This window comes from Aquila chrysaetos, chromosome 3, assembly GCF_900496995.4.
Source record: "Aquila chrysaetos chrysaetos chromosome 3, bAquChr1.4, whole genome shotgun sequence".
In the NCBI taxonomy this organism is placed as follows: domain Eukaryota; kingdom Metazoa; phylum Chordata; class Aves; order Accipitriformes; family Accipitridae; genus Aquila; species Aquila chrysaetos.
In genome coordinates, this window is record NC_044006.1 from 71,474,500 (window position 1) to 71,497,633 (window position 23,134).

The 23,134-nt window shown below is 37.1% G+C and overlaps 1 protein-coding gene across 13 annotated transcripts in view; it reads left to right on the top strand.

Annotated features, from left to right (window-relative positions):
• Positions 1–23,134, top strand: part of KMT2C (lysine methyltransferase 2C) — a 201,238-nt gene that overhangs the window by 123,886 nt on the left and 54,218 nt on the right. For 9 of the 13 annotated variants that reach the window (XM_030008068.2, XM_041122094.1, XM_041122098.1 and 6 more), the window contains 10 exons: positions 1,278–1,397; positions 3,841–3,957; positions 8,317–8,418; positions 8,598–8,702; positions 9,858–10,039; positions 10,812–10,976; positions 11,581–11,690; positions 17,312–17,377; positions 18,849–19,061; positions 22,636–22,764. In XM_030008068.2, the coding sequence (XP_029863928.1) occupies positions 1,278–1,397; positions 3,841–3,957; positions 8,317–8,418; positions 8,598–8,702; positions 9,858–10,039; positions 10,812–10,976; positions 11,581–11,690; positions 17,312–17,377; positions 18,849–19,061; positions 22,636–22,764 (1,309 nt within the window). The remainder of the gene's footprint in view (positions 1–1,277; positions 1,398–3,840; positions 3,958–8,316; positions 8,419–8,597; positions 8,703–9,857; positions 10,040–10,811; positions 10,977–11,580; positions 11,691–17,311; positions 17,378–18,848; positions 19,062–22,635; positions 22,765–23,134) is intronic. The other 4 variants (XM_041122095.1, XM_041122100.1, XM_030008073.2 and 1 more) reach the window with 4 other exon arrangements.

Here is a 23,134-nt window from a genome sequence, read left to right on the forward strand (position 1 = left end):
CCACACATTCTTCATGAAGAATATTTCATTTCAGAAAAAAAACACATTTTGCAAAGCTACCTTGTTTTTCTTAATGCTTATTATTGTATAGACCAGTATTCGAAGGCGTAAATGTGTTTGGGCTTGCCCATATGAGCAGTTATGCATGTGTGAGTAGTTGGGCCTATTAGTATGCATGAGGTTATTCCGTATCATCCGTGCGATTCTACTGCTGAGTGTCATTCTCGAGAAGGTAAACCTATACTTTTCATCTATATTACTTCTCACCTTGGTATTTGTTATTTCTTACTCTCACAAACTTAGAATTAGGAAAACGTATTATCCTTTAACTATTCTAATGTGTAAATTTAGAATGAAGTTATTTGTAATGGCTATCTCCTGCAGTCTTTACTCGGGGTTTGAGAAAGTCTTCCACAGATTTTAATGTGTATGAGGAACTTCAGCGGTTTTTTTCTCTTGTTCATCTTAGTATTTTCTTCTTGTTTTGCCATATTTCTTGTGACAGAGTTATACAATATCTCACCATGATGGGAACTATATAAATAGGGATAATAATGAATTAGTTAAAAAGAGTTAGTAGGTACACCATATGGATGTATATTATTACATGTATATAATAACGTATTAAAATTTGATACCACAGTGTAACATGAAAACACTGGGGTGAAAAAAATTTAGTAGTGGCATTTTATAATGGTATATTTGTGGCAAACTTGGAGGCAAGAGATACTCTGTTAATTACCATGGCTATTTTTCTTTTTTTTTTTTTTCCCAATGGTTTATTTATATACCTTTTGTTTCACACACTTCTCAAACTAGTTGTTGCTGTGGTTGTCAGTAGTTTAGACTCAGAAGTCAACTAAGGCCATCTGTTCTTTCAAAATGTGATTTGAAGTGTAAAAGGGGATGTTGTCATCTCAAACTACTGTCTTCATTTGATGCAATAAAATTTAGGGATATATTTGTTGCTGTTATGATTGCTTGCTTTCAATTTGTATTATGCTTTGTTTATAAAACTCATTTTGTTGTACTTAACCATCAGTTGGAGGTTAATATTTGTTTTAGTGTATGTTTCAATGAGAACCTAAAAATTTCCCACCTTCTTCTCACTCAGTGAACTAATTGACTACTTAAGTTAACGTAGAAATGCCTATGCCTGCATGTGCTTTGCTTTTCAGATTTTTTTTGTTGCTTGCTTTTTTTCTTTTTTTTTTTTTTCTCTTTTTTTTTATGTTGCGAAGTTTTATACATCTATTTTCTCACCTGCCGTATCCTAGGGGGCTTGGAGTACCAATAATACAGTCAGCCCACCTTCCTGGTCCCCAGACATTTCAGAAGGTCGGGACATTTTTAAATCCAGACAGCTTCCTGGCAGTGCCATTTGGAGCATCAAAGTGGTAAATAATTTGAATTTATTTTCATGTATCCGTTGCTATCTTTCTGCTGTAGAGACTAGTGATGAAATTCTGTAACTCACAACTGAATTAATCTTCCATTCTATTACTCTTTAAGGCCTTTAAAAATTACTGAAACTCTGGGGCTTTCAGGTTAAAACATGTATGCCTTCCAGAGTGTGCAGCATGATGACATTGCCCTGATTTTCAATGGCAAAGAATAGCTTGTATTACCAATTTTTTGTGTGTGTTGAATACCTCACATTTTGTGGTTGGCTTTACATAGCTGTCAAATTAAATTACCTGAGAAGGAAAATGTCCTTAAGACTGGCAGTAAGGTAAGCCAGGCACGGAAAAGAGCAGAGTTCTGAAGAGTGGCTTGAATTTGTTGCTGTGGAGAAATCTTGCAGAGTGGATTCAAAGTGACATCATTTTTAGCTTGTGGGGGAATAAATAACAACTTTCCTATCTGATTAGATGGAGCAAAGCTTGTATCCACAGTGACGTTTACCATTAAAAACACCTGAAGAAACTAAGTGGAATTATGATTTTAAAATAAAGGCAAAAAAGCTAAAAGATGAAATTCTGACAAATAGCTGTAACTTCCCAATGATTTATTTTCATCTCACTTTAACTCTCATGCTAATTTTATTTTAATTTGACATTAGCTTAGCTTTTGCTGCTTCAAGCATTAGTTTTCAGCTTAATATTCAGCATTAACATTGATACAAGTATGTGCTTATTCCTGTTACTAGTTGTGTGAAAATAACAATACTGATACCTTGTCTGAAAGGGACAAAATAAGAAACATACCAGAAGAGTTTACATCTTAAAAAATTGATGCTTGTATGTCCTGTGTGTGCATACGTATTAACTCCATATATATGTGAGGACAACATTTTTTGTTTCACCTTAGTACATATAAATACTTTAGCCATCAATAGCATCCTTCCTTTCACTTCCTAAAATAGCGTTGTGTTACATTACCTCTTTGTGTAAGAGTAAGTCAATTTGATTTTTCTTTCCATTAATAGATGGATGTTAATCAAATTTTAACATTGGGATGGTTGGATTCTCCCTTTAATTATGACCATAAACTTCTATATCTTCTTTAAAACAGGAGTTGGCATATTTGAAAAATAGTGTTGCTATTATTGAGCCCATAGTGCTGCTTTCCATCCAGGGAACTCCTGTCTCTGTCAGTAGAGACTGTTCATGTCTGTTGGCAACGCCATCCCCAAGGAGCTTTGTGGTTCCGTCAACATTGTTTTATTGAGTAAATGTTTTGTCTTGGTATTAAAAATAGTTTCCAGCAAACGTTTGGATACAGACACCGTATCTAGATACTTTGTGGATGGAGTCAGGCTGTATTAGGAGCTGAGATTATTCACAAATTTGAAATGCAATAAATAATCTCAGTGCTTATTTCATAGTAGAAAAGGTGCTTATTTGAGTGTATACCATAATTATTGTCATTTTTACAGACTAGAGGCTCTGAAACATGTTGTAAAGGTGTCTGATGTACCAGCCAGAGCTCAGGGACATTGTCAATACGTTCTTTTTCTCTCTGGAAAAATATTAAGGAGGATTAAGGATCCTCTTTGTGTTTAGTTCATTTTGAAATTTAAAAAAAAAAAAAAAAGAAATTAAAACTAAACCACAGTATTAATATCAGGTAATTATTATTAAAAACATACTTGCATTTCCACAGTTAATTGTAGTTGAACATACTGTAAATACTGCAGAGCACACAAGACTGCAACTGTTGTATGTCTGCATTTAAAATAAGGAAGGGGGAAAAAGAAGCTGCCTAAAAATAAGTCGTTATTTTGTAAGAAAAACATTGTATTATGAGAAGTGTTGATCTGAGTGTAACTGACATAATTAATACAAAAAGCTCTCTCTGTATCTGCTGAATTAAGAGAGTTTGGTGGAGCTAGCTCCGGCTTCTCTTTGGGAGCAGGATTGAGTCCTAATAAATTCCAATGTTTGCTTGATTATTGATAGTGTAACGAAAGCATCTATGATTGCAAGTAATCAAGTGTCCAGACCCTATTCAGAAGTCCCATGACTGTCTGAGCTGACTGTTTAAAAAGAAAAGAAAAATTAATCATAGAATAGAGGATATTTATTTTGCATACTTTGTGGGGAAAAAAATACGTTTCCATATTTACAGTTACTCCTGAGCAGAATATAAACATTTCTGGTTTTGGCTGCTTTCTCACTGGTGATAAAGGTGATCGTGTTATGTCATGTAAGTAGTTAAATATATTTCACAATGATTTATCTGGTGACTTAATGACTATGGCCTAGTGTGTTCATATTCACTTGAAATCATAGGGTGTTTTTTTACTTATGTTTTTCCCTAGAAGCATTGAACAAGTTTGAATCCCATATAACAAAAGAACTTCAGGTTGCATTTAAATTGTTATCTTATATTGAATAGGGCCGTGGATCAGGATTCCCAGGGAAGCGGAGGCCACGTGGCGCAGGTCTTTCAGGAAGAGGTGGCAGAGGTAGATCAAAACTGAAAAATGGAGTTGGGACTGTAGTCATTCCAGGGGTAAGAACATTTATTTTTGAGTCGCGTTGCAGTCTGTTAATGTAACATAATTTTATTCAGCTATAATTCTTGTATTAAAATACTGTATAAAACCAAGGAGCACTAAAAAGCAGAGGTATTTGATAAAGCCTGGTTATTACTAAGTGTTTGTGATGAAGAACTACAACACTGTAGCTTAATGGACCTGAAGCAATTTTATGCTGCTTTTGCCACTTAAAGGGACAACTGTTGGGAGTCTTGGAGTACTCCTTCCATTTCGTCTGGTGGAAAACACACTGGGTAAAGGCAGCACTCACTGGAACAACACAAAAGAGGAGAGTGAGGCTTGTGCATAAGAATGTAACAGCAGCCGTAGCAGATCAGACCAGAGGTTCTTCTACCCAGGGGACCAAAACTGAGTGCTGGGGGAGGAGTGCAGAAACAGAAGAGGTATAGAGAAGGAGACACTTCAGAAGCTTGTGTCTCGGGGACTTGCTGAATAGGAGGTGGTATCTTGTCTTGGGCAGCCTGTGTTGGAGCTTTCTTTCATGAATTTGTCTATTCACTTCTAAAACTTTTGGAAAACATGTTAACCTTTTTTAGTTCTACAGCTCATCAGCCTGTTGTTTTAAATTACTTTCTGGTTTCATTGCCTGCTCCTTAGTGCTCTTACGGAAGAGGCAGTGGAGAGTTGTTTTCTATTCACTTTCTCCATCCATGCCACTCAGTTTCTATAGATCGCCATCCTTTCTCCTTCTTTTCCTTCCACTGTTCCCTTGCTAGTCTGGAGAATCCCAGTATCTTGAGTTGTTCCTTGTATGGAAGCTATTCCCTATTTTTATCATCCTTGTCAGTTGTTTCGTCATGTTCAATTTTTAATACTCGGACTTCAATCTGCCTTTTTATAGCCCAGCACTCAGCTTTATGAAGTTCTTGTTCAGCTCTCCATAGTTGCCTTTTGTTTTTTATTACTCTGAATATCTTAATACTGTTGGCAAGCTTTGTCACCTTGCTCCTCGCTTGATTTTTCAGATTGCACACAAGTGTGTTGGAACACCACGGCCTGTTAGCAGACATCCCTATCAGATTTCCACTACTGCTATTCTCCGACATAGAAAACTGATAATTTATTCTACTCTTTATTTTGTGTCATGTCAATATAGGGACCTTTCCTCTAATTCTATGTCAGTTTACCTTTTTTTAAGGAGCATTGGTGAAGGACTTTGCCAAAAGAATTTGGTAACAAAGTAAGTTATGTCAGTCAGATTTCCCTGTCCCCAGGCTTGCTGACTCCTTCAGAGAGCTCTGATAGATCCTTATTTACCATAATTAAAGCTTCCTTGACTCTTTAACAAAATATAATATATATCAATGTGGCTGCAAGTTCTCTGTTATGATCAAATGTCTGATATTCTGTAGGACGGTACATGGCTTCCTCCCAGAAACCTTTGAGAAAATGGTAGTTACATTTGCTGTCTCCCATTCCTACAGCACTGAAGTGATTCTAAGCTCACTGTTGCTCACTGTAATTGACAGTTAAGCTATTTCATACTTCAAGTCCTTTTAAAACTCTTAAATCTTATATAGTCCTGGTCTCCTCCTCATAAGAAGAGGGATTTTGATATGAAAAACTGTTGGAAATGTGGACTGCAAAAAATCTGTAGTTTTTTTCCTGCTATGGACTTGGCTTCTTTGAACGTTTCTTTTAAAGTTTGATTATCAATCAGCCCTGCAGATTTTGAGAGGCATCCTGTTCCTCATGTTCAGAGAAGGACTTACTCATTTTTATGTCTTTATGAAGTGGTTCCTCAGACTCTTCTTTAGACCTGCTTTTTTGTGTTCTTACATACAATCTGTTTGAGTTTATACAGCATTGTGCCACTTTTTGCTGCCTGTGTAATAATTCCTTGGAATACTCTGTGACTGTGATCTGGTAAAGGAAAAAAACGTCCCTATCATTGCTCCCTTTTAAAGCTTTGGATGGTTAAGATTCATAAGCAAATACATAATTTTAAACATACAGGATGAATTCCACTCAAACTAGTCATAGGTACCTTAATGAATTGGAGGCTTTCCATAATTATTTAGTCCCCAGTACAGGAAAGACATGGACCTGTTGGTGCGAGTCCAGAGGAGGGCCACAAAAATGATCAGAGGGATGGAACGCCTCTCCTATGAGGAAAGACTGAGTTGGAGTTGTTTAGCCTGGAGGAGAGAAGGATCCGAGGAGACCTTACTGCAGCCTTCCAGTACTTGAAGGGGGCTTATAAGAAAGATTGGGACAGACTTTTTAGCAGGGTCTGTAGCGATAGCACAAGGGGCAATGGTTTTAAACTAGAAGAGGGGAGATTCAGACTAGATATAAGGAGGAATTTTTTTATGATGAGGGTGGTGAAACAGTGGAACAGGTTGCCCAGAGAGGTGGTAGATGCCCCATCCCTCGAAACATTCAAGGTCAGGTTGGACAGGGCTCTGAACAACATGATCTAGTGGAAGGTGCCCCTGCTTATTGCAGGGGGCTTGGATTAGATGATCTTTCAACCCTTCCAACCCAAACCATTCTATGTTTCTATGTTAAAAAGCACAAAATTGTTCCTCAAGGGAAGCTGGGTTTTACAGAATAAACTCAAAAATCTTTGTAACTGAACAGAGATTATTGAGTTTGGTAAATTGCTATAAATACAAAATGGACATCACTCTCTACCATTTCCTATAGAAATTTGATCCTGTGACTGATCAAGTAAATGGCAGCTTCAGAGTTCTATAGCAGAGATGTGTCTGTCTTATGGCAGAGTAGGTAAAGGTAGCAATACCAAGAGACCAGCCTTTTGCCAGATAAATGTTTGAAATGGGAGTATTTTTAGCCCCTTTGCACAAACTGATTCTTACTCAGTGTGGGATCATGACCAGTGGACAACTACACAAATTTGGAAATATCTTGGTATATCTTGGGAATGGGGAAGAAGGTGGCTATAGGTTAACCCAAGCTGGGTCATGGCTGGCATTAAGCAAGTATCAAAACTGCAGTGATTCAATCCTTCAAATTATGCTCTTTTGTATATGCAAGCAATTCCAAGAACTTTGTGGAACCTGTGGAGATAGATGCGAGGGAAAAGCTCTCCCTGAATGTATGAAGAGGTGTTTTGGGTGTTTTTTGGTTAATTAGTTAGTTACAGCTGCAGTGCTCTCAACCATACAGTAATTAAAACACGTTAACAATATACTCCCATTTAAGCTGTTTCTCAGTAAACACTGATTTTCAGCAACAGTGTATCAGAAGGATTCCTGTAGCTGTTGTAAGGGTATTTACATTTGTCTCTAGAGTGATGTTTGGATTTGTAAAATATTTAAATTATGATTTAAACAAAACTATTTGTGTAAGACTTAAACTGTATTTAAAATCATACACATTTATAAAATAAAAACAGCTGGTAAAACAAAGTTACATTTATCTATCATGCATTTGTTCTTTTATATAGAACTGTGTGCTCTTATCTTCCAAACGTCCATGGCTGCTACTGGTTTAGAGGGTAAATAGTTAGGCCTGTTAATTTAAATTCATGGATAGCAAATTCTGCATAGCAAGACTTGAATGAAAGTCAGAACACAGTTGAAGTTTTTTTCTTCTTTTTCTTTCTGAGAAGCTATATGTACATGCATACACTGAATTAATAAAGAGCAGGTTGGAGTAACAATCTCTTAATCAAAAGGAGAATGACTCTCTGCAGTAAGAGCTTATGGATTGAGATCAAACCAGCCATTTCAAGTTCAGTGCAAGTTTTTACGGTCAAGATAGATAAGCTTCATAAAGAAACTGCTTACAGAGAGTATATTAACTATTGAAACTTTAAAACTCTTGCTTATTCCTCTAACATACTTGGAACATTAGCTAAACCACATTTTAGGCAATATGGGACAAATTACATTTCTGCGATTGCTCTTTGAATTAACACTAAAAAGTGTGTCGCTGCAATTAACTTTTTGACAAGAACTTCAGTGTTTATATGTAGGGAACAGAGCAGACTGGTCACAGTATGACAACTTCTGCTTAGTGAATTTATTTATTTTTTTAGACTACCTCTTTCCTTCCATTTTAAAGTGCAGTGGGGTAATGTGTAAAGAACAAAAGAGAGGAAGAGAATGTAAAGTCTAAAACTGAAATAGTGATGATGCTTGCACTGACGTGAAAATGTGAATTAAAATAGTAATTTCTGATGAAGGTAGCTTTTTATGAACGTTCGTATGGTATGAATAAGTATTTGCAAAGCTTGTATTCTCTGGTACTACTAAAAACATATTTAGAAAATAAGTTTCATCTTGTCTCATGTCTTAAATAGTAAGCATATCACATTTTCTATGTGGTGTATGTTTTTTTAATAGGTCACAACTATGGATATTTCATCTAACAAAGATGAGGAAGAAAACTCGATGCATAATACAGTTGTCCTCTTCTCTAACAGTGACAAGTTCACTCTCCATCAGGTTAGGATAATAGTTACTGTGTTTTCATTCTGTTTCTCTGCTTTTAATTAGAAAAAAGTAAATGAATGTCCTTGTTAGTAGTTAAATTATACAGCAAGCTAGTTGGATTTTACAGTTACATGTTTTCAGAATTTAGTGTCTGGCATGTGTTGAAAATCTGCTGTTTTCTATCATTTCAGGATATGTGCGTAGTTTGTGGGAGTTTTGGCCAAGGTGCTGAGGGCAGGTTGCTTGCCTGTTCTCAATGTGGTCAGTGTTACCATCCATACTGTGTCAGTATTAAGGTGAGTGCTTTTGTTACATTAAAAAATCACTTGATTACACTTTTTTCAAATTGTATTTTAATAGCACTATGCTGCCTTTGGTTTTGTGGTAATTAGGGGAGTCATTAACTTGTTAGATATTCATCAGCTAATGTGACCATTATTTATATGCGACTTGTGAAAGACTTTAATTAAATGTCATTTTATAGTATGCATTGCCTCAAGAGAAATTAACCTTTTTGTAATTTCACAACCATAAATAGCACTGATTATCCAGCAGTTGGTTAAAATAACAGTTTGAGATATAGGCTTAAAACCTAAATACAAGCAGAATTAAAAGCAAAGAAAAAAAATTGTACTGCATCTTCATTTACTAGGGGCATAAGGTTTAGTTGATTCAATTTGTCTGTTGGCTGTCAGAATTGACAGCAGTTGGAGTGGTTAATTAATACATTTTACATTCATTAGTCTAGGAGAGAATGTGTGAAAATTAAATTTGAGTGGTATGAGATGACTTAGCAAGCATATAATAAGCTATTTACTGGAATATATACACCATATACTCTTTATTATATAAGTACATCTATGTAAAAGTGGGATTTTTTTAAACATGTCACAAAACTTTATTTTAAATGTACTTTACGAAATGCCATATGCGTATTTCATGCAACTATAATTTGACTTTGTGTTTATATACTACTCTTACATTATATATTAGTTACAGTAAATTAGTTGTTTGCTTCAGATGACTAAAACCCCAGTACTGGTTATCACAGATAATTTAGAAAAGATACAGGATTTGTAGTGACCTGCATCCTAGCTTTACTACATAGCTGAAAAAAAAGCAGCCATGTCTTCTTCATCCCTACAGAACCAGCTACTCCTATAAGGAGTAAACTGTCCTACATGTAGATCCACTGCAGTGTATATTCCTTGGTATGCTAGTTTGTCCAAAAAATTATATTCTGGAACAGTATCAGATGTCCATAATGACAGTTTCTTTTGTTTAATCCATTCCCATTTATTGAAGCTTCAGAAAGTCTAATGGTTAAACAGCTAATTGTAATGTGGGTAGCATGCACAAAAGAGCATCCTGTGCTCCACTAGCCCAGACCTTAATTTGTACAACGATCGTACAGAGCAGTTTTCAAATAATTTTCACCTTGCCATTTGCAGATTACTAAAGTGGTGCTCAGCAAAGGTTGGAGGTGCCTGGAGTGCACAGTGTGTGAAGCCTGTGGGAAAGCCACAGATCCAGGAAGACTGCTTCTCTGTGATGACTGCGATATCAGCTACCACACATACTGCTTAGATCCACCCCTGCAGACAGTTCCGAAGGGAGGCTGGAAGTGCAAATGGTGTGTTTGGTTCTGGGGTCAGGAATATTGACTGCTGGCCTCTTTTGTTTCTTTTTGTCGCTTCGTATTTGCAATGTCAGTTGAACTGTAATAATGTTTTAATTGTATTTGTCAGGTGTATTAAACAAAGCAAACAAAATACTTTTGATTTTTGTTTCATTCAATTATCAGTTTAATAGGGAAACTGTTATCTCCTCTTAATACTGTTTCTTCATGCCAAAACCCAAGTAAGTAGAGGTGGACAAAATTTTTCTTTTGAAACTCTTAGCCAACAAAAAATCCAATTTACGTTCATTGGAACGTTCATTCTGGTGTTTAGCTGGAAAAATGAATGGGTGCTTCACCAAACTGTTCTCAAAATAAAACCCTCTGAAAACCATTTGTTTTATTTGGGTGAGACACAAACAGACTAGACCTCTCGCATGGTTAAGTCTCCATATCTGCAAGTGTATGGCAACTGGAAGCAGGAACTCCTTTGACCTGTTGAGCTGTTACAATCACCCATCTGCCTGTTTTAGCAGATTGAAGGGGATTCTTACTTAGGAGCTTTCTTTAAAAAGTTTAAAAACTGTTGGCAATGTTCAAAATCTAAATAATACCATTTTCGTTCAATTAAAATATTGTTTGACCTGAAATGAATTCTACCTCCCCCCCACCATGGTTAGTGATCTAAAACTTAATTACTCACCCAGTTCTAAGTAGGAGGGTTTTAAAGCCACAAAATAATCTTCCTGTGAACTGAAAGTAATAGATCATTTTGTCTGTTCTGCAGGTGTGTTTGGTGCAGACACTGTGGAGCAACTTCTCCAGGTTTAAGATGTGAATGGCAAAATAATTACACACAGTGTGCTCCCTGCGCAAGTTTGTCTACCTGCCCAATCTGCTATCGCACTTACAGGGATGAAGAGCTTATAATTCAGTGTAGACAATGTGATCGGTAAGGATTTCTAGTATTTTACAGTTTTTTCATGTTTAAGACTTATTTTAATTTTCTTCCCCTAATGTAAAAGCGTAAAGATGAAGGGAATGGTCTTGTGGTAAAGAGCACTGGATTGAGTCTCAGAAGTCTCTTATTAGTTCATTCCTAGTTGTACCACAGACTTAACTATACGACTCTGGGCAAATTAATTAATCACTCTGTGCCTCATTTTCCCCCTCTGTAAAAATAAAACTAATTTACCTTGCAAGACTATTCTTGTGAGGTTAAATCTAGGTTACATTGTATCAAGTAAGTAGTTAAAATGATTGCAGTATAGGAAGAAAATTATAATACTAAGACATATTTGCTTACGGGACATTGTTTTATAGAGAGTTCCTTCCTGTGAAGGGAAATAGGTAATCTGATACTGTATATACAGTATTTAACGCACAGCATCGTAGGGGAATGCTATATATAGAGAACCTGATTCATCATTTCTCCCTGAAAGAATTTAAACTAAACAAGTATTTCACATTTACTTGGACCATATACTGATATTTGGGTCTCCTAAAACACCACATATTTCCTTTAAATTGTATTTTTTCCCCCACTTAATTTCTAGATGGATGCATGCAATCTGTCAGAACTTAAACACAGAGGAGGAAGTGGAAAACATAGCTGATATGGGTTTTGACTGTACCATTTGTAGGCCATACATACCACCAACAAACGGTAAGAAGACAATTGAAACCAATGGCAGGATTGCACACTGCAATAAATAGGTTTGGGAATGTGTTACGGTTCTTTTCTCTGGTGGAGATTTGGCTCATGGTAGAAGTAAGATTTTTCATGTTTATTTTAAGGGCCCTTCTGGAAGTGTCCTCATCTCTCTTGCACCCTCTGGTGATTGGCTGCCAGGCCAAAGAAGACCTAGCAGGGGGAATTCTGGGTAGATTTATTGAAGATAATTTGGGTAAACGACTAAAAGCATTTGGTATTGAAAGGGTAGAAGGCATCTCACTTTGTCAAGTGGAAGGAAGAAAGCCCAGTTCTCCACAGTTATTAACTACAGAAGAATCTGAAAATCAATTCTAAGCAGGAAAACTTCCTATATTTTGATACTTTGAGGCTGTCTGAAGCAGCAGTAGCTGTAACAACAGTCCATATAAGCATTTTTCCCCTCCTCCCTCATGTTTTATTAATAATACTCCCTCAGCTCTCCCAGTATTTAAGACCAGTGCTTCCCTCCCTCGCTGCAGTCTTTAAAATAATTCGCCATACTTTCCTGCTCAGGAGTCGTCGCTTTCTTGTTAGTTGAAATGTATAGTTCTTCCTGATGAACTTTGCTCTTCTCCGTACGTGTTATTAGTGAATATAAATAAATAAATAAACAAACAAGCAATCCAACTTCCTTGTTAGTCTGTATTACAGTTCTATAGCAGTGGTACTTCAGGAGCTGAGTTTACTGCAGTTTTTCTCTTTAAGCACAGCTACAGCATCTGTTTCTGTGTGATGGTACTGGTTAATGTTATTGTGAGTGGCCTGTCAGCAATTAGATTGGTCTGTTACATGATTTATGGTTTTGCTACAAGGGTGGTATCCCAGGTCTGTTTTCTCTGCATGTCAGCTCCTGGGAGTTTCTGCTTCAGTCTGCTACTTTAACAGAGCATTGACACCTATACCCATTTTTAGTGTAATAGCACATTAAAGTGTTCGTGTTAACCCTTTATTGGGGGTATCATGAGAGTATGGTAGGAGGAAGGTACAAGAACTATGCAAATGTTTCAAGAGATACCCGTATTCACCAAGATGTCAGTAAGATTTGTTTTCCTGATCAAGATTGAAGATATCATGAAGCATGTGTTCAAGAGGTCTCCAAGAAAAGTTCAATAGAGCATCTGATGTCCCTTTACACTGGCACGTCCTCATAACAGCATGGCAGTAATTTTAACTTACTGACGTGACCTTGGAGGTTTATATACTCCCTTGTCAACTATGCATGGTTGTGGAACACTTCCAAGTATCCCACTTTTATCGTTATTAGAAGAATGACTTATGCTTATGTATTTCTACAAGTCACTTCATTTTTGAGATCTGCTTTCACAAATTCAGAAAGAGGTTTTTTAAGTGGGAAAAACAAGAAACTTGCAGATATAACACAGATTTTTGTTTATTTTGATAATAAGCTTTGTGCACTTTAAAACAAAAAGGTCCAAGTAAGAAATACAACTTTTCTCTTTCAAGCTGGCAAAGCTACCTTTTAGAGATAATTAAAGCCCATGATATGTGAGATGGAACAACTTCATGAGATGGTATCAGATGTTTCACTTCCAGGCATAAGCTGGCCACTGAGTTAGTCTTTTCCGCACACCTTCATGAAGTTGTGTTGCTTAGGTTAGTGTTTGGAAGAATAGGAACCTGTCCTGCGAGACCTGTTAGGGAGTTCGCAAGCTTTCTTTGCAGGGTTTTTTTTCACCTTTTTTTCATAAGACAAGTTTCCCTGCTTATGCTTTCATGTTTTGACTCAGTATATATAATACCTCTTTAACATGTGTACATTTGCACAGTTGCATGTGTGAATATGTCATTTGATGCATGTTCATAGAAATACTTGCATGTACTTTTATATGAAAAGTTTCAGTCTTTCATTAATTCTTCTACAACTTGTTTGAAATTTTTCTATAATTTTTTGTTCAAGGTGAGAACAATTGGCATTTGATAAACTTAGAGAAGCAACTTAGTTAACAGTAGAAAGCTTCTTAAAATGTACCATATTGTGTGTTTCTTAGTGCAATGGTTCTTGCTCTTTCCGTTTGACACAGGGTATTAATGTGTTGCAAGTATTATTACAAGCTTTGTAACTACTTTGTAGAAGAAGCAAGAGCCCCTCAAGCTAGTAAGTTACCAATATATTGCAGGTTTACTGTTGGTAAAGAGTAAATATTTCTAGCATGTAGGTATTGAGAAAGACCTTCCATTTTTCTCACTTCAGAAAAGGGAAACTTTTACATTTGTAAGAGCTCTTCCCTGTCTCATCGTAAGAACGTCAGATGCATGTCTGATAATCTTACAAAGTCATCTTCTTCAGTAAACAGAAATAAAAGATAAATAGTATTTTTCTTCTTGAACATACATAAATATCAAAAGCCAGAGTGTGTTAAGATTTGCTCCAAAGTAGTATGCCATAAACTTTCATTACTAGATTCTTCTGAAGTAATCATCTCTGATCAGTGTTTCATCAGGTTCCTTTTAGTATGGTCTCAAGTTATAACATGTCCCCCAGCGTATTTCTGTGCCTTGTGGAAATTTTTTTCTAATTTAGATTGCTTGAATATTATTACCATGACTGGGTACTAGTAGCTGCTCTAGGTAGCAGCAGCTTTTCCTCTGTGCTGTAATTCCTGCACATTCAGGAGAGGTGTGTGCATCTCATCTGCATTTACTCCTAGACAAGCAATTCTTGACCATCTACCCATCACTTCTGCCTTTCTGTTGTTTGCCCTTGTAAGTCATATGCCCTATCTGCAAATTTATTCCATTCCTCACTTACTCCCATCCTCTCTCCATCCACATACTCCAGCTTTCTCCTCTCTGTGCTTTTTTTCTTTCTCTGCAGGAGGCAAAGGGACAAGCTCTGCCTAGTTTTCTTTAGCTAGTTACAACTGATCTGGTAACAGTTTCTGAGAGCTGCCTGTGTGTATGTATTCTTCCTGTGGGTCAAGTAAGCATGCCCACAGAGGCGGTGAGGAGTTCATATCACTTGCTAATTCAGAAGTGCTCAGTACTGCCAGTGATATAAGTATTATGGCTGGCAGCCTCTTGTACGATTTTCATGAAACTGAATTAAATTTTTCTTAATTCTGAAACTTAATTCTTTGTACTTTACAAATACAGGATACAAAAGCAACGTAGTACTACATGTTAAAAAATTGACTTTTGAGTTTTTTTATTATTTGCCACATTTATGATGTCAACTCTTGTGTTCTTGTGAGTTACTGTATTTACAAAGAAATCCTTGCATCATGCACACAGTTGTGCAGGCATCCAATAGTGCTCTGTTGGTGTTGTGTTTCTACATCAACAATTTCGCTCTGTCCCGTATGCTGATTTCATTTGTTCCTAGAATTGTTTTTTTCTCTATAGCCTTACAAATGGCAGCCCCTTTTCTTTTTGAAACTGTGATTCTTCTCATCGTGTTGTATTCTGTGCAATTATTTGTTTTCAACTGAAGCTACTAAATGCTGTACAATATTCAGCGTGTTTAAACCCTTTTGCAAAAAAGCATAATAATTTAGGTTAAACTTCAGATAAGTGCATCAGAAAGTACTTTTGTGTTCAATTTGTAATTTTTTCCCCTTGAACAGTCTTTCTCTAACAGTACTGTGTTTCTCTGTTATCCATTGTATTGATTTTAATCCTTAATCTGCACTCCAGTTAGCTCCTTTTCTGGAATTCTGTTTGATACTGTCTTCAAATACATTTGTTTGTGCAGCTTTTGTGAGTTGTCTCTGAAGGCCTCACCTCTGTCACCATCAGCTTGTTTATTTGACTATTTCAACTCTGTTCAGTCTGCAAAGCTAAAATTGTTCATAATCTGACCTAGACCGGAAGAACGCTCCCTGTTTGATTTTTATATAAGGATTTCAAATTCCCATTCACAGCTGTCTTTCTGGATGTTTTGTTTACCTTAGATTCCAATTCAATAATTGCTATCTCTGTCTTAAAGCATCTTGTAAATTATAACCAATTAAATGAACAGATGATGTCTTATTCCACTTTGAGTATTTCTTACAATCTGCCTTTTTTCTGTTTCAATTCAGTGCTTTTGAATATCTTTCATCCTACAGCTTGTCCCATATTTTTTTGTTTCACTCCAGCTCAGTGTCTCTTTCAAAATCTCATTTTCAGTTTATTTTCTTCCTTGTCTTTTCCTTCCATTCTTGTGTATCAGTTTTTCAGTTATTCTCATAGGCTGCTTTCATTTACTAATTGCATGGAATATTGGTTTTCTGTAGGTTATATCATATATTTTAGTTACACCTTACATAGAACTTTTAAATGACTATAGTTTTTGAAGACAGACTTTCACTTTCCTTAAATTTTTTTATAGGCTTAGAAAGCATCCTCTAGATTTCATATTCATTATTGTATTTAGCAAAGAATTTAAGTGTTACTTGGAAGCTTTTGTGCTTTTCCTAGTCTTGCACCCGACTCCCATATTGTGTGTGAGATGGTTAGCGGCAGCACACATGCAGTGGTCTGACATGTCTGAGAAACGCTGAACCTCCCACAGGTGTTTGGCCTCAGCAGTCTCATCTTGTGTGGCAGGGGCAAAGTAAATACTCCAGATGTTTGTCTGAGTCTTAAATTCAGTCTGGATAAGATTTCTAGGCAAAAAAAAAAAAGAATAAAGTGTAGATAAACTTACCTATATGGTAGTGCTAACCGTGCCAGACTAACAGTTTTTCTGATTCTAGTTCTCAGTGTTGGCGAGATAGAAGCTTCTAATTTTCACTTTACTTACTCTGTCTACATAATCTCTGTAAAGTCACTACTAATATTAAAAGTCTAGTCTGCACATCACAGGTTAGTGAAGCGTGATTACGGTTATTGTAATTAAGGCAGATGGGAAGAGCATTTCTACCCACAGCAGTAGCCTAGTGTTTTAGGACGTTTTGATCATTATTTGCTCAGTCACAGTGTTCCAGTGCTTCCCTGAAGCGCACAAGCTGTAGCTTTGAAATCGAGGTTCTGCTGTTCCATTTATGATATTCTTATCTTGAATCAGAATTACCCTATCTAACTTCAACAATTCATGTATCATCTGTTCTCAGATATATCAGCCTTCTCATATGTGTTGTATAAGGCACCTGACAGCATAGACACAGCTAGAATCTTGTGTGTGAAGCTGTCAGAGTGTGCCTGCCCCTCCTTGGGGAAATACGACAGTGATCGATACCCAATTCACAAAGCCCTCCCATTTTTCACGTTTAGGTCAGCAAAACCTGGATGTCGTGACTAGTGTAGAGGTTACTTTCCAATCCAGTAGATTCAGTGTATTCATTTGCCCTTGGTCCATTAGAAAGAGATCATTTACCATCAAGTTCAGTGCTGTTCCAATGCCATTCTTGGCTCTAGGAAGTTGGAGAACTTCAGTTTGTATCAGGCTTGTTTTGTAGTCACATCTTCTGTGACGCTGAGAAGCACCTTATTTTAAAGGTGCTAGCGAATGTTGCCAACAGTATAAATCAGGGAGTTTAACAGAACTGTTTGAAGGAAAATTAACTGATAGTTTCAGTTTAAATCAAGTCACCATTTTTAAAAGTTGAAATTATTTTCCTTATATTTTTCAGTGCCTTCTTTGGACTGTTGTGATTCATCAGTTGGAGCTCAGATTATTTCAAAATCAAAAGAACTAGGTAAAGAATGTAAATGCTTAATCTTTGATCATTTAGCATATTTTAAGGGTATATTTTTACATGAGACAAAAATTCCTTTTTCTGTGATTTTATAACACACAACATTAACTATCCTTCAGTTACCGCAGCATGCTTTTCATTTTTTTTCCTCATTCTCTCTCCTTTCTTCTCTTTTGCCTGCCATACCTGCACTATAATAATTACTTTAAATTATGCTTTGATCCTGCAGACTTAGTTGCTTGTCTTAATATTAGCAGCGATAACATAGTGGGGCTGAGTCAAGCATGTACACAAATATTTACAGGCTCAAGCTGTAGGAAGGCACAACTTCTTCGTATTTGTCTGGTTTGTGCTAGGAATCTATAATCTTGACAAGCCTACTCACAAGTCACTTTTTATAATGATAGTACCTAACAGCTTCCATCATGTCAGGACAGCTTCCATCATGTCCGAATTTTTTTTCCATTTGATACCACACAAATGTAGTTCTGAGAGAAGGTTGTCCCCTCAGATCTTCAATCTGAAAAAGAGTATGCGATTTTTTTCAAGCAAACACTTTTTTTAGTTCAATGTAAGAAAACAGTCATCTGGGAAGAATTGTGTTCAGAACCAGCTGTGTTTTGAGGTGTGAGATGTTACATAAGAAAATATTTTTGGTTAAACGGAACAAATGTTATGATGTTTATATGTTTTCAAAAACTGTGTGATCAAATCATTATTTAATTGGCTCCAAAGAGCAGAAACATCATTGCAGCCTCTTCATTATTTGGTAATTCCCTGAAAGTTCCCAAAGCTCCACTTACAGGGTCCCAGCACAGGTGACAGCGCGTTTCTATGTGGTGAATTAAGGAATGTTAGAGTTTATTGGTAGACTCAATTGTCATGTAACAGCTTGAGGAGGAAGCAGTCTTGCAGGTCTTGGGAGACTTGGGTTCTACCCACAATTTTCAATTTGATCTTGAGCAGCTCACTTGATACAACTTGGTTTATGTCTGCCTATAAAATAGGGCTAATAACTTGCCTGAGTTACCAAGAGTTCTGGGAGGCTTAAGGTCGTTAATAAATGAAGGTACAGTGCTGAGGGCTGGATGAGGGCCTTTGCAGATAAGCAGCAGGGACCCAAAGTAAGACTTGCACAGTTTTCTGTGAGTGCCAGGGATACAGAAATACCCTGCAAAGCACCAGTTTGCATAATGAAATCGTTCTTTCTAATGAGTCCTTGATGTAAGTTGTTTTGTAGTAATATAATGGATTGTTGCTGGATTTGACATCAGACTCTTAATTATAAAATTGTAAGTGTAATGCGTACGACAATATCGGATATCTCTGTTTTATTTATACCAATTTCCTCACTCATGAATCAGCTCCATACATGTGGATTATTAACTCTTAAAAGTGCTATTCCTAAAAATCTAAGACTTGTAAATTTCAGAGTTTTATATTGTTGTTATGATTCATTTAACTTTTATAGACCCACCGAAGACATACACCCAGGATGGAGTCTGCTTGACAGAATCCGGCCTGTCTCAGTTACAGAGCCTAACTGTTACAGTACCGAGAAGAAAACGGACCAAACCAAAGCTTAAACTGAAGATAATAAATCAGAACAGTGTGGCTGTGCTTCAGACACCCCCAGATGCCCAGTCAGAACACTCAAGAGATGGGGAGATGGATGACAGTAGAGGTAGCAGTCTACTTTTGGCATGTCTTGTATCTTGGAGTGTTGCAGTACATGTGTGTATTGCAAATATCCCTGGGAGTTTTTATTATACTGATACTCATATGTTCTGTACAGAATGCTTTATGGAAATTAATTGAACAATAGTCATAGCTCTTTGTTGTCCATTTCAGGGATTTTTCTTGTTGTTAGTTCTGTTCGTGGGTCATCCATCCTGTAGGAAACTCACCTTGCTAAGGCTGGCAACACTGGAAATACGAGTTACCTTTTTGCCTAGTCCTTGGGTTACCTGTGGGAAATACTGTGCACTCAACTGAGTACAAGTATATTTTAAGGCTCTCAAATTTAGTGCAAACGCTCTTTGAAAGTGGTAACATTGGCTCAGCAAAGCAACATCTAGATCACTGTAAAGCTGTTATTTAAAACAAAGGGGAAAGTGAAGTAAAAAGCTCTTTGCTGAGAGTATTTCTTTTTTCTGAAAGAATAAGGTGGGCTGACCTGACAGTCCAAGGAGAAAAATAATTTCCTTGTATTTCTGTAGATGAAATGAACATTTTGTTTGTCCTCATCTCCAAAGTAGAATTTAAGACAGAATTTGAGTTTGGAAGCGAGTTCTGGGTATTGCTCTAGTTCAAGTAGGTGATGCTGCATGTATTGTCCTACCAAAGGATTTCAGGTTCCAGGATGGGGTGTCCGTGTGGTATGGAGGGAGGGGAAGATTTAACTGGTTTTGTGGCCTCCACGGCTGATGAGAGGTGAAGGGATCTGGGCTAACGCTTGCCTACCCAAACACATCCCTGTGTATGGGGATGACATTTCAGTCAATGGGAGAAGCCCTTGGGAGAGCTCCTTCCACCGCAAGTCTAGGCACGGAGCAAAGATCCACGTGTCCCAGGGCCACCAGCACTTGTCTCATCTGCTTCCCTCACAGCTGACCAAGCACAGCAGCCCCAGCCAGAGGAGACCGAAGGTGGGAGACGAGAGAGGGAAAAGCATGTGGGAGCAGCAAGCCCCACTCTTCAAATCCCCAGTCTTCAATACTAGAAACAGCAGCCAGCATGGTGCAATGCCATTCTCCTGTCCTTTTTGCCATGGTCTAGCTGTACATCCTGATAAGTGTGTTGGTAGAATAGGTGTTAATCTGTGGCCTGGGGAAGAGCTTACTTAAATGGCAGATGTGAAAGTCATTATGTTAGTCGTGTTAGAGAGGAACATAGGCACCCCACCTCACCACAATCTAAAGTGCTTTCTGTTCATGCAACGTTGCCTCATTGTTAATCAGATTAAATGTTGTAAGAAGCTTTTTTTAGATACAGAGAGTGTACTTGAGATAACTGGGTAGTTTAACCATCAGGGCAGTTTCAGTGTTAACTTGTTGATGTAAGTATTGTTCCTGCTGTTTGACTAGCACATTCTTACTGTCTGCTGTTGACTAGAAATGTATTTTTTTTATAATCGCTTCCCTTTATTTGTTTATAACCTTTAAAACAGTTAACTAGTTACTTGTCTTTCATTTCGTTCAGTATTCACAGGGTTTAGTACATTATCCTAGCGTTACACTGACTCTTAAATTTCATCTCATATCATATAGTCCATCAGATGGGTTGCTGAAAGCAAAAAAGCTCTTGATTTTGGTTTGAAGGCATCAAGATAGAGAATCAACCACTTCCCTTGTTGTTCTTTTTCAGTGGTTAATCATCTTTACTTTCACAAACGTGTGCCTGTTTTCTATATAACTTTGTCTAACTTCATTATCTGCTTGTTGGCTTTTTATAGGTATCCCTTTTCAATTAGATAACAAGATACATAAATGTAATAGCAGAGTATGAAAGGGAGAGCCAAAGCTTCTACAGTCTTTAATTTCATTTCTAATCGCCTTTCGTTGCCTTTTTGAGAGTTAGAGCACATTCATATATGTGACAGTACAGCACAGCATGTACATGGTACATTGGCTGAATTTCCTGGAAGCTCTACGTGTGTTCTGTTGAGTGGATCAGTGCCTGTTCTCTGAATGTCTGAAATTTTTGTATGAGCATCAGGATGAATAAAGCTGTGCCACAGCTTTGATTGGAGCAACATAGTATAGTAATTCCAGCCAAACAGGAATAACCCTTACTTTGACTCTAAAGTTCCAGGTGGAAAAAAGAGACTGTATCTGAGAAAACTGAGCTCCTAGTAATTTTGTTACCATCTCATCTATAGGCTTTCATCAGATAGGGCATTTCATCAGGTGTTGCACATTTTGAAGTCCACTTGAAAGTTCAGCTTGCTTTGGAAGCTTTAATTGATTGCTTTGGTAGACTTAATGTGGCTCTTCTGCTACTATTTATAGAGCTATGCTTTGTAAGTAAATGGGAAGGACCACCATGGGGTTTACTATTAGGCATACTGCTTTGTGTAGCAGGACTCATTAGCACTCAAGCAGATTTCTCTTCTGCCAGAAGTGGACACATTGTAAAGAGGGCTCACCCATGCATATATGGGGAGGGGGGAATAGGCTGTGGTAGTCAGTGGGGACTGCCTTTGCCAAGCCAGCAGCTTTGTTGGCAGAACTCAGAAAAGTCATCATTGGTGGGGAAGTCTGGTCCATGACCCAGCCTGTGAAAGAGCAAGGGTTGTAGTTCTACCACAGCAGAAGTGGTATGAAAGAGTCCAGCTCTGTCTAACAGTATTTCTCCTTCTTAAAACTGCGTGCAGTTTTAGACCATATAGAATTATACACCTAAATCCAAAGCAGGGAGTCGGAATTCCAATATCTTTTCAGGGGCGAGAGTATATTTAATGTTTCAAAAGCTTTACAATAAAATGAAGATGTAAGGTCATTATTGTATTGACATTTGGGGGATATCAGAAACAGAATTAACTCCCTCTCTCTTCAACACCAAAGGCTTTTTAATGCTGTCATATTTTACATCTGTTTCTACCCTGCTTTCCCACAGAATATAAACTCTAACTCAAAATTACAGTCTTCATCTTCAAGGCTGAGTAATTCCTTTGGGCTGAATTTTCTATTATATAAGTCAAATTCCTCTTCATAGATAAGTCTGCTTTCAGTCAGTCGCGCAGCTTCAAGTCAAGAACCCTCTAAACTAAGAGTCATTAAACATTACCTTCCAAGTGCAGGCTGCAGGTTTTCAGTCTGTCTTCTCAATAAAAAAAAGCCCCACCAAACAAAACTTAGGAGGGCAGTTAACAAAACACGGTATATCTTGCATGATAAATTGTATCCATATTCCTTGATGCATGGCTAGAAATTGCTCAGACACTTAGAAAATGCGATAGCGCAGGCTTCTGAAAGGGGCACCAAAAAAATTTCTCAGATTCACATACAGTAACTATAGCATTTATTCTCTGGTTTTGCGTAGACATCATCTCACAGGAAATGTATGTATATACTGGGGTTTTGTGTATAGATAGGGTGGGTTTCCCAAAAGTGTTTAGAGAGCACAAGTATCTGTCATCCTTTTGAAAAATCTGTCATTCTCAATCAGTTTCTCAGAAATGAGTCAGATGTAGAAATTTCGGAAAAATACCTTCTTTCCCTTTTCCAGTTAAAGTTACCATTGCATCTTTTCTGCAGAAGGTGATCTTATGGATTGTGATGGAAAATCAGATTCCAGCCCAGAACGGGAAGCTGTGGATGATGATACCAAAGTGGCAGAAGGAGCTGATGGGATTAAAAAAAGGAAGCGAAAACCATATAGACCTGGTAGGATACAATAATTCATATAATTGTGTGTCCCTTCTTTAACACTTTTTTCCCTGTATAATCTAAAACAATTAGAAAACAGTATGGAATTCTGAAGTATTCTACTACTAATTGTTGATTTTAGATTTTTTTTTCCCTGTTCAGTTCAAAATTTTTAGTTCTTTTATTGAAATACTTTTCCAAAGATTGCTGCTCAGCAGTACGCCTGTTTCTTAGTATGCTGTCAATTATTGGTTAGTAGTTCAAATCTACACCTTGTATTGATTCTTAACTTGATAGGAAAATGTACTGTATTTACATAATTGATGACGGTGAGGTTTTTTGTGTGTGTGTATGTATATATATCAGGCAATATCTGCACTTCAGAGAA